Source organism: Pararge aegeria, chromosome 9 (assembly GCF_905163445.1).
Source record: "Pararge aegeria chromosome 9, ilParAegt1.1, whole genome shotgun sequence".
NCBI lineage: Eukaryota > Metazoa > Arthropoda > Insecta > Lepidoptera > Nymphalidae > Pararge > Pararge aegeria.
Window position 1 is genome coordinate 12886329 of NC_053188.1, and position 12090 is coordinate 12898418.

The window sequence follows — 12090 nt, forward strand, 5'->3', positions numbered from 1 at the left end:
CTTGATAATATTTTCTAATGAAGTTAAAAAGTACCTAATGTATTTTCTTTCAGTTTCCTCGCACTTTCTAATGCACCTTTTCATTATAGAACGAAATATACAATTACGTATGCTTACATTAAAGTAAACAGCTATAGTAAACACTTCCTAAGAAATATTTTCAACATTCAAAAGAAGTTTAATACGTGAATCATTCAATATGAGATGTAGATGGCAGAGAGTAAATTTTACAACCAACTTTTTTTAGTTTATTATCTATACAGGCATCAGGGTGGGGCAGTACCTATTGGAATGAAAAGTAATTGAAATAGAAATACGTATTTTTTAATTTGTATTTAAATTGAAGCAAATGTATGAGCAATACATTTTCCTCAGCCCTGGTCATACTTTGCAATGTTTTAGTTCCGTGTCCCGCTTGCCCGCACTATGTACTATTAGAAATGCCTTATCCGGGTCACGGTCTGCTCTGATACTCTAGTGCGATTTTTCCTTTTTGTGCCCTCGCATAGCTTCTCTACAAGCCATTATAAAACTGTGGATCAATATGCTCTATATTTTTCTTTCCTTTCAACTATTTTTTCATTACAAAACTTTTTCTGAAACTACACACACATTCACATCTAATGTAAATTTTATTTTGTGGGCAAGTTTAGCCATCAATCATTTAACAAGTTACTTTTTAAATCTATATATGTAGCGTACATATTGTGGTGTGTAGAAATACGCACTGCTCCTCCATCAGACAAAGACAATACTACGTCTTAAACCTGAAATTGAATTATTTACGCACCCTATCTGTAATGGATTTTTGGATGTATTGAACCTTTCCGAGCCACACTCTTAAACGTATAAACGTTAAACGTTGCCAATAAAGAGTCACTCGTATCAAATCATTTGCTGAATAGATGGAGGTTTAGCGCTCTTTCATATTTCTAGTAACCCGTGGATGAATGCGTTATTGATCGTGCATTAGTGTGTATTAGGGGTGTATCGAAGCTTTTATATCTTAAAACGTTCAAACTTTAAATTTTTTGTTTTGCAAAATTTTATTAAAAAAAAATTACTCTACAACTATCAACTTTCTACACAGATATTTTTTTGTTTTAATGTTTCATAGAAAAATTCATAATGGCATTTAATCTATGCGGAGTAGGAATTTAATTTTATAAATTAATTGTTTCCTATTTATTATGTTTTCTTTTCGTTCCTACCCCACGGTACCTGCGCACAAGATATCTTCTCCAAGCTTGAAGTCTGGCTTGTTGTTTTGGTTTTGGAATTTTTTACCACTAACACCGATTTCCACAGACTTGGGAATGTTTTTGTGGAATAACCACAAAGTTTCGGCTTAAATTGCAAATACCATCAGTATCACTGAGCAATCGTATGATATAATACTAAACCATTCGGAAGTTAATCCTAACATCTAACTTATTATATTATGTTTCTTATACATAACATAACTATACTGTTTTATCAACTTACGAGCCCGGAATGTGTGTGATACTAAAAATAAAGTATGTCAATGGTGACCAAGTTTTCAATCTCGTCTAATCGGAAGAAAGTTTACCTAACTTTCAAAGAGGTTCCTTGTAATAAAAATTTAGTCGCCGGTAACTAGGCATAACAATATTATTTCACCTGACTAAATTGACAATTGGTTAAAATAAAAATTGTTACAAATAACCTATACAACTACTTACTCTATTAATTAATATTCATATCTTATTTAACATTTCCAACGCTAATATTATGATGACGTATCTCATAAAGCATTTTATTAAAATAAGAATCTGTTAGTTTTCGTAATTTACTCCTTGCCAATCGCCGCGCCCCGCAAAAATGGACTTCGAAAAATGATCAATAATCTTGCTACTTCTCTTCTCTCCTATTTAACTAATTTCTCAGAACACGTTAAAATTGCCTGATTTTGCAAAGTATTATATTGCCTAAGCGCTGTTCGATAATTGTTATTCAAAGATTTTCTCTTCCGTCACAATTTCATTACCCTTGACATAGGTTTAGGTTGTTGAATTTGACAAGATGGATATGATTCCGAGTAAGATAAATTATGAGAAAAACATGATATAAACTTTTTATAAATTTACCATACATGGAATATTTTAAGTTATGTTAATTCATCAAAACATAATTGAATTTTATTACACACAATTACAAAAAAATTAACACGACTATGTCATTTACATTCTACATTCAACTCAGATTTTAGTATAAATTCAATGGTTATGTAAATATGTAAGTTGTTAATTAAGTCTCCTGTTGTCTCAAACTCATCAGTATTTCATTTAAATTATGATTAAGTTTAGTTAGAGTTGTATTTAAACCACTATATGATAAATCATAAACGTAAACACAGTACCTAAATGTAACAGTACCTAAATCTTATGACTGGGGAAATAACTTAATTCGTTTTGATATCTCTTATGTGATTATTATATAGGTACCCACACATTGAACTACTTACATGCGTTGACGAACATGTAAGCAATCGACGCCGCCACCGATGATCACAGAACACACATTCGTGAAACAAAGGACATAGGTACATACAAGGCGCGTTCCGGCTTGTAAATGTGCATTAATATTGCAGTGCCGACGGCAACTTCGAGGTAACGTTGGCGACCAAGGCGACCATCTATCACCAAGGGCTGGTCGAATGGAAACCGCCCGCGATTTACAAGTCTTCCTGCGAAATAGATGTGGAATATTTTCCTTTCGACGAGCAAACGTGCGTTCTTAAGTTCGGTAGCTGGACTTACGACGGATTTAAGGTAATTTATCGGGCCCTCCCCACTACACTGGCTGACCGCGTTGTTTGTCCGCAGCGCTGACGGCAACTACGAGGTGACGCTGATGACTAAAGCCACGGTGTACCACAACGGCATGGTGGTGTGGCAGCCGCCCGCAGTGTATAAGTCGTCCTGCTCGATCGACGTCGAGTTCTTTCCTTACGACGTGCAAACCTGTGTGCTTAAGTTAGGCAGCTGGACGTATGACGGCTTCAAGGTGACGCCCCGCTGTACGCCGCTTGGAGCCGCGCGCGCGGGCCGTAGCGTAGGGCCCGCGCTCAGGCCGTGTCCATGCAGTAGCTTGTTGGCTCGAACGTTTTTCGTCGTGTAATTAATATTGTTTTTCTAATCGTGTGGTATGTTGATACAGTGTGAGCGTATAGACTGTTCACGATGGCGCTAGCTCAAAAGGCGATGAGCGCGCGTGCGAACGCCCGCTCGCCGCCTCCGGTTCACTCCTTAGCTGTGAAATGTTGCAAGTTAATCACGTGGTGATGTTTTAAGTATGTGGCGTAGCAGTATCTCAACGTGCGTGTCCACGATTGCTCCAGAATATCCACGATCGGTTCCACTTAGTTCGAACGGCCTACCTCGCTCGACACGGAAAGGTATAAAATTTTACATGTCAGGTGATATGGGATGCAACGTCATTCGATTTACTCCCTTCCTTACGTCCTACAAACTAAAATCATTCCACGCAAAAATATATGTTGCGGGCGAAGTCCGCAGGGTGTACAGCATCGACACAGCCGAACATTGCAGAATCTTGGGCAGAGTTGTGCCGAATGACTGAATGGCGCCCGAATCTTAATTTTATCTTTAATACATCAAAATAGTATTAATCGTGTGGAACGGTTTTCTCCCGTGCTCTCCCTTTAGCTGGCTCCGCTCGCGCCTTACACACTCTCGATAACACAAACAGTTGACACGAATGCTTGTTGCATGCCTCCTCTGTGTTACACACCAATACTCACTGCATGACTCCAGCTTGGCTCCAAACCAATTGCATTCCCGATCACGACGGCTAATGGCCACCAGTGGTTACCACGTATACACAGCTTGTACACAAAATATACACGCGGACAGTTAAAGCACAACACAGCGTCTGGATTACCTTCACATCTTGGCTCGTTGTACTTTTGAGCATTAACGGTCATCTTATAGCATATTTTATACCTTTCCCTATTAGCGACATTAGTGGCTGTAAGAATTCGGTGTCGCTGACCATTGCATGAGCGTCTTGTCATCACAAAACTAAAACAAAAGAAAACGATACACAATAAAAGTTAGCCGCCAACATTAGAGCGATCCATTCGTCCAACGAAAGTAAAATCAATAAAGTTTCATTGGACGAAACGATCTTGCATGCACCCGCTACACAAAATAACGCTTACACCTTATTGCAACAACGTCTGTGCTTAGTTTTCATAGCAGTGCAAGAGTGTCAATGAATTGTGTTAGCATCGAGTTAGCATTTAGTGAGGCGTTGTTGCGGTAGGGCGCTGAGCGGAAGGACAAACACGCGGCTTCGCCTCTCCGCGACTAACACTGGCGACATTTGGCCGCATCGCGCGACACACACATTCGCGGCGGAGCCGGTGCTTCCGTTCTCCTTGTATTTTGACGAGTCACAGACATGAGACAATGGAGTGCGTCATAATGGCGAATTACACGATAAACCAATGTTACTGAAAAGGTTCTTAAGGTGGCCTCTGTCATTACTCGTCGAAAACTAAAAGCTCGTAACAATTATTGTTTTAGGTGTTGTGTTTCGCGTTATTGTTAAATCGCATGACTCCGTCATATTGTTGTTACGTGTGGTCTAAAATAATATTAAACTGAGTCAATACAGATACTTGACACACTCTGTGGTAAGATGAAAAGGCGTCTTAGTACTTTAAGTTGCGATTTAAACTTTTACCGATTTCAGAATGTTTTCCTTTTTTGTACAGGTTCACATTGTGTGACAGGGAGTATGTATGATAAAACTAAACTGATAAATCAATGCAATAATATTAATGAACTAACCCATAATAAAATAAAATATTAACTTATAAGTTATGATGAATAAAACAAGTTTACCACGGAGCAAGCAACGAAATACCATCGATATTTTTCACGAAGTTAAGAAGTAAATATGATGGAATTATTAAAATGTTCCCATACTTAAATAAACATTCATTGTTCGCTCTAAGTAAAAGTAACCATGCTGTTTATATATTTTTTTAAAGTAAAAGCGTATTACAATATTGTTGCCAAATAGTAGGTATGTCTGTGTTGTGGCATTATAATATAATTTTTATATTCTGTGTTTCAAATTTATATTTATTTTTATGATTTTCAAGGCCCTACAGTTTCATCCCTAAGAAAATTAATTTCGCAAAATTTTTTTCTTGGAAACACAAATTAGTTTCATATAATATCAACACTTCAATCTATATAAATTAATTTAATGTTTTACTTTCTAGATTTTAATGAAGGATTACTTAAATGTAATGTTTTTCCCGAAACATTACCTATTCGTCATGCCTTCAGCGAGTTCGGTAACATTTACTTTATTATTGAATTAAATTATAAAGTTTTATTCAATCTTTACCCGTAACTCTTCATTAACAGTGGGCCTTGATTTAAAAATTTTACGAAATACGTTTAAATATTGGAATAAGGTTGTGTGCACAGGTGGACCTCAGACACATGGATGAGCAGGCAGGCAGTAACGTGGTGTCAGTCGGGGTGGACCTGTCGGAGTTTTACATGTCCGTAGAATGGGATATCTTAGAAGTGCCTGCTGTAAGGTTCGTAAAACTCTATTCTCGGAATACTATTTCATTAGATTTCATTTTCATCATCATCATCATATCAACCCATTATTGGCCCACTACAAGGCTCGGGTCTCCTCCCACAATTAGAAGGGGTTAAAGCCGTAGTCCGCCACGCTGGCCCAGTGCGGACTTCACACTCCTTTGAGAACATTCTGTAGAACTCTATCTATCACTTGTTTAGTTAAATACACCTTTTAAATATCGATTATAAATACATATTTTGAATACGGAGCTTCGCTATTTTTCAAGTTAACTTGATAACAAAATGGTAGATTATAATATTACGTTAAAGGTTTTATTTATAAAAATTCCAGCTCAAAGGTCTCACTCAGTCTAGTTTAATAACTCATTTTCTACATTTGTAGCCCAATTTTCGGAAAGCGATACAACTCGGGGGGAAAACCAGAAAACTGATCAGAAGTTGTACACTGATGAAGTACCCTGCAGGGTACCACTAGAAAATAGTTTTTTTTTCTGATTATTATAATAAAACTAAACTATATTAAATATTACATTATAATAAAAGTTAACTTTAATCCACCATTCTTTCTTATGATAAAAAGTTTAAGATAAATAACTGAAAGTACTGTAAAAAATACTCCTAACATCTGCTGCATCTTATCACTACTGCTATCGCAAATGTAGAAAACTACATTTAAGATAAAAAGGGGTCGCGGATTACACAACGGAGAAAAGATTAATGTCCTTGATAATTTTCAACGATTTAAATCACACATATTTTCACACGCACACACATACACGGGTAAATATGAGTACATGTCATTACAAATAACGAGGGTTGACAAATTTTTAGATAAAAACCAAAAAAAAAGAAGCTTGAAATTACATTCCTCCCCTCCCTTTTATTATCCCTAATTCTCTTACCTCCATAATATATTGTACTAGGAATTTGTGAGCTATCTGACAGTTAGCCAGTGTTTTAATTTTATAAAGTTGGTCTATATTAATAAAAATACTGCGTGAAACTTATAAAGCATATAAAAATGACGACGCGACTTCTGTTCAAAGATACGAAGGTTTACTTAAATCTAGATTTAATAATATTGCAAATTTAATATTTTGACGAAAGCGAAAAAAATGCTTCTTTCATTTTATGTAATGGCAGGCGGGGATAGCTTCACGGCATAAATGAGATTAGATTTTATCTCGCGCACCCTACAAAACGCGAAAAAGGCTGACAAGATAGCTACCTACACTTTGACGACTTCATTAAAGTTTCTAGATTAAACTTAAGAATTTTTACTTATTTCACTAGGACCAACACCGCGTTGATTCGCTTTAAATTCAAAAATAAAATACTAAGGAACTGAAACGAGTAGGTACTTCCTAAAATTAACACGCTCAAATATACAAATTCTTCAGCTTTATATTATTAGGTATACCTGTATTATCGGCATCATACTTTCGTTTATTTTTGAGTTAATATTATAGCTTGGTCTTTTTTGAACAAACTGTCTACTTTTCTTTTTTTAATTAGCAATTTGTCTAGTTCTTTGTAGAATCAATATTGTTTTAATAATATACAATAATATAAATAAATAAATTAAGTAATTTAAGTACTATACCTTCTTGTACAGACGGTATATTTTTAATTAAAAATATATAACTTATGTGGTGCCCAAGGTCATCGCAATCAGCACCACAATATTTGGCTTGGCTAGAGAAATATGTTTAGTACCTATTATGTATGAAAGAACGCTACTTTTAGGGCAATTTATTACAGTGCTCATGATTCATAAAAGCTTGTAATGATCGCATATTATATTAGCTGGACTATAATATTTGCAATATAGCAGATAATAAATATCTGGAGAAATACTTTTATGCCTCGTTTATACGTTATCGTCTACTGTTGTTAACCTTGCAACAATGGACAGAATTAAACACCCCTTAAAGATTTTAAACTAAGATTTTCGTGGTTAATCAACATTTCTTAAGTATAATTCAACGGGTACATACCACGATCATATTTTGAATTTGTCGATATTTCGACCCAGTTGCATGGACCCACGTGGTCACGACGGGAGACTGGAGAGTCCCCGAGAGAGATAAACACCCCTTTTTATTAAAACTTAATTCGAAGGTATAGTGAGAGGTCTCTATTTAGAGTTATTAGCTTTTTTCATAGCTAAGAGAGCATGTTAAGCCATTGGCCGGGTATAAAAATTGTATCCCCTCCGCTCATATAAAAAGCGAGAAGCGAAAGCGGGTATAAAAATTGGATCCCCTCTCTGCTATGAGGTGCATGTGCCTGTGGGATAATAGGTGGAGATTACCCACCTATGCGCTCCAACCATACATATTATGATCGCAGTTATTTTTTATGCTTACGATATAAAAATAATAAAAACTATCTTTATTATGTTGCGACTAATCTAATGCTATGGAATAGTTGTAAATGATACTTGTTCAACCTTATTTAAAATGAACAAGCTTTGGAAATATAAATTTTTTCATTACAAGAGGGGTGAACAAATCTGATTTTGTTTATTCTTGGTGTAAAGGTTATACAAGGCTAGGCAAGTAAACTCCGGAAGGACATTCTAGGGCAGTGCGTATAAAAAATGAGAGAGGAAAGCGCTTCTGATGTGTGTATAGGACTGTGTAGAATACTGAGACACAGGTAAAATTAATGGCTGTTCTGTTAAACTTGGAAAGCATATGTCCCGATTTTCCAATGCACTAGTATGCCTCTACGATACTGTGTATTTATAATTTTTGTATGGAGTTTGCGACTGATTTGCGATTGACTTCGTTTCGATCTGGTGTAAACGGGACAATAAAATAGGTTTCACCGCTTTATTGTTCATTCTGAATGGCGATACAAAAGTTCTTCAATAATATCCCCACAATACCGCTCGCAATTCTTTGTTATATTTCCATCTAAGATTTTTGCTGGCCACTAAATGTTGACATTATTTTAAATTGAAGAATAAAATAAAAGAGCGTTACTTATACATTCACACTTCTCTTACTCTAATTGATAAGTTTGCTTAACACGAGTTTCTTAATCCTTTGGTCGATAAGTACCCTAAAGGCAGAGGTAGGTTTGAAGAAAGCATTTACCTAACCATCAAAGATATCTGAACCGCGAAATTGTACTGAAACTGTACAAGTTAGCTTCCAGGTCGTAACGGTGACGTGAAGAGGTTACGTCGTAACCTATCAACGTACATCCCACACCAAGCCATTAGCTATTACTTTAATCTTAAAATACTATACCTAGTTAGTGTATTGCCTATATGAAAACAGAAACTAGTCTAATATCTTATCTAGAGAATCATTACGGCCACCGAATTACTTACATCTGGTATCTACTAATGTTGGGTCTGCTCAAACCTAATGAAGTGTAGCATTTACATGTATTTAATGTGACAACTTCGGAATCTGTCACGGAAGTTATTACGACCACTTCTTATTTATCAGAGCGGTAAAGGCAGACTATATGGGCCCAGACTCAATATATATACCCTTTTATATGACGGGCTTGTGATAGCCGTCATACCACACACGACAAAATGAGAAACTTATTAAGTATTTAACGACGTTCGCTTTCCGCAACATATTTATCTAACTTAACTAATAAGTGAGCACATATTAAGCTGGGAGTAGTAAGTTAGCTTCAAAGTTATACTTAAGGCTTGGAACTTGGAATTTTATGTAAGGGCCGCATTATGCGGTACAGTATTTCTCCAAGGCTTCCTGCTCACTCGTTTTCTAGCTATTCTTGACTAAACTCTTCCTACACACAACACTGACAATGGAAATGGTTTGATAATGGCTTCGTATCATTTTTTCAATTATGTACCTCGTTTCAGTTTATATCTGGGCGGTTATCATTAGATGACATATATTCACATATATGTTCGGTTTTAATGATTTGTACATGAGTAGCCCATTTTCTTATTTTGAATTACAAACACAAATTCCCTGCTGGAGGATACCTATCTTCTTTAAATACTGAATTTATTACATTCAAATTCAGAAGTGACTTATTCATGAAGACCTTATCACAGGCACTTAAGAAACTTTCATATATATATAACATGTTACCACTAATGTAAGATGATGGTGATTACTAAATTCGTTAACTTAAAACTAAAGCTAAGAGGGTTTCAAACGCGCCCTGGTCAAAGAAGAGCCCACAGTTATCACCATCTCACAGTCGAATTAATATTTAGCGTTTTTATCATAAATGTAACCCTTATATTATAATCGGATTTTTCTTTAAGCTTACGTTTTATTTAAACTTTGAACTTATTGAGAGACATCTCGAGGATTTTTTCTGGTAATTTGTTATAAAATGATATACCCTAAAAATTTATATTGATGATCCCAGTATCTATGACAATATGCGGTTAATGTACAAGTGCTATAGTAGCGTTATTTTTTCGCCACAAAGGTCGCTTTTTGTAAGGTTACCTATGTTTTTAAAACAAATAAGAAAATATTTATTTTTTACACATTAGCTAAACAATCTACTAACTATATATAACATAATTTATTATATTACTGTTTATGTTATTAAATGGCTAGGCTCACAGGGACATGGGATATATTATAGAGTAGGCCCGCTACGTTAGGGGTCGGTGGGCCATTTTATATATGACCTTTATGTAATTTAAGTATTTATGAGTTCATAACATCATCTAATGTTTTTACGAGCCACTCTACAAAATTGCTTATGCATGCTCATATTTACTCGTCTCCTGACACATAAAATTTAAGGTCTGACACATTGTGAGTATAATATTAGATACACATCTGACGATATGATAACATTTGTAAATGTAAATGGTTTTTTGAATATTAAGCTTTTAACCGCAGATTATACTTATTTTCAAAAGATATTAGGAGTTATCTTTGTAAGGAGTTATTTGAAATGAATTCTTGTTTGTTAAAAACTGAATATGTTTTCTATTTGCCCAGGGCAATATTCAAAACTATTTTGTATTTTTGGTACCTACTGCATTTGTTGGAGGTTGACGACATGGTTGCGACACAGTTTATTATATCAACTCTGTCAGTGGTCTGATAAAATAAAATAAAAAACAAAAATCTGAACTTAACGAATTTCCACAGGTTTTACTACATAAGGCAAGTTAGAATTCATGCAGAAAGTACCTAGACTACTATTTTTTATCCTCTAAAGAATAAAAGTGGGTTGGAATATTGTATTTAAGTCTCACATTATTCAAAGAAAGGGCCTCGTTAAAAGGTCAGTTTCACGTTTAAATAACCGCGTAGGTGGTTGAAGGATTGTATGAGAACTTTGTTTTTGGAATCATTGTAATCTACAGTCAGATGAATAGTTTATAATGTTAAAATTAACTTAATAATAATCCCGAGATAATTAGAACATGACTAAAACTAAATAAAAAATTATTCGTGAGTTCCTAGGTACCATTCATCGCTCCACTTTCTTCATCAATCCAGAACATTGATCTGTCATATTTTGAAGTTTTTAGCTTTCATACCTTTGTTGAGGGAGTTGTGAAAAACTATGTTATCTGCCATTTTGTGGCGGCGGCCATCTCGGACCGATTTTCATCAAACATATAGCTAAGGACAAATCTGACTAATTCACCTTTCAAACAAAATAAAAACAAAATGTAAATTGATTCAAAACACAGAAACACAGACAGACACTTCAAACTTATATATAACAACTCGTAGTTTTTGCGTTTTTGAAAAAAAAAACCCGTCCAAATTTTATTCGTTTTCTTAAGTTGTACATTTTATGCATACACGTTGACCGGACGGCACGTAGTGTAATCTTAGTGTCCTGTGGTGTGTCTATATGTAATTTGTGGGGTTTCTATATGTAATTTTTAGGACTTTGTAAAGCAATGAACTATTTCTTTGACATAAACAGATAGATACTAGTCTCCAATCTACAAACACTACAAACAAGTAAGGTTGCCTGGAGTCAGATACTGAATTTGTAACCGTATTATACCTACATTTTATAGTTTACTAGCTGTCCCGACGAACTTCGTACCGCTGATCATTTTTTTTTTATGAATGTTGTATATACTTAATACTTACTATCTTAATCCGGTCTAAGAGGAATCCAAAAAATCAAATATCATAAAAATTGGTCAAGCCGTTCTTGAGTTATAAATGGTGTAAATAACACAACTTTCTTTTGTATACATAGATTTAGATTTATTCATTTTAATATCTAACGTATTTTTTTGTCTGGTGGGAGGCCTCTACCGTATCTAGTTACCACCCTACCAACAAAGACGTGCCGCTAAGCGATATAGCGTTCCGGTACGATTAGGGGTAGGCTTAATGAAACTGCCTCGTCACTTAACAGCAGGTGAGATTGCAGTCAAGGGCGAAGTTGAATTTATGTTCGAATTTATTCTGTTTAACAGTAGTTTAAAAGCTGAAATTGGCTTAGTTACCAAAATCAATAATATTATTATTAT

At 35.2% G+C, this 12090-nt stretch overlaps 1 protein-coding gene across 1 annotated transcript in view; it reads left to right on the forward strand.

The window, feature by feature from the left end:
* The window catches only part of LOC120626188 (acetylcholine receptor subunit alpha-like), a 63812-nt gene that overhangs the window by 34123 nt on the left and 17599 nt on the right, over positions 1-12090 (forward strand). The window contains exons 3-4 of the mRNA XM_039893565.1: positions 2612-2792; positions 5490-5605. Of these exons, the coding sequence (XP_039749499.1) occupies positions 2612-2792; positions 5490-5605 (297 nt within the window). The remainder of the gene's footprint in view (positions 1-2611; positions 2793-5489; positions 5606-12090) is intronic.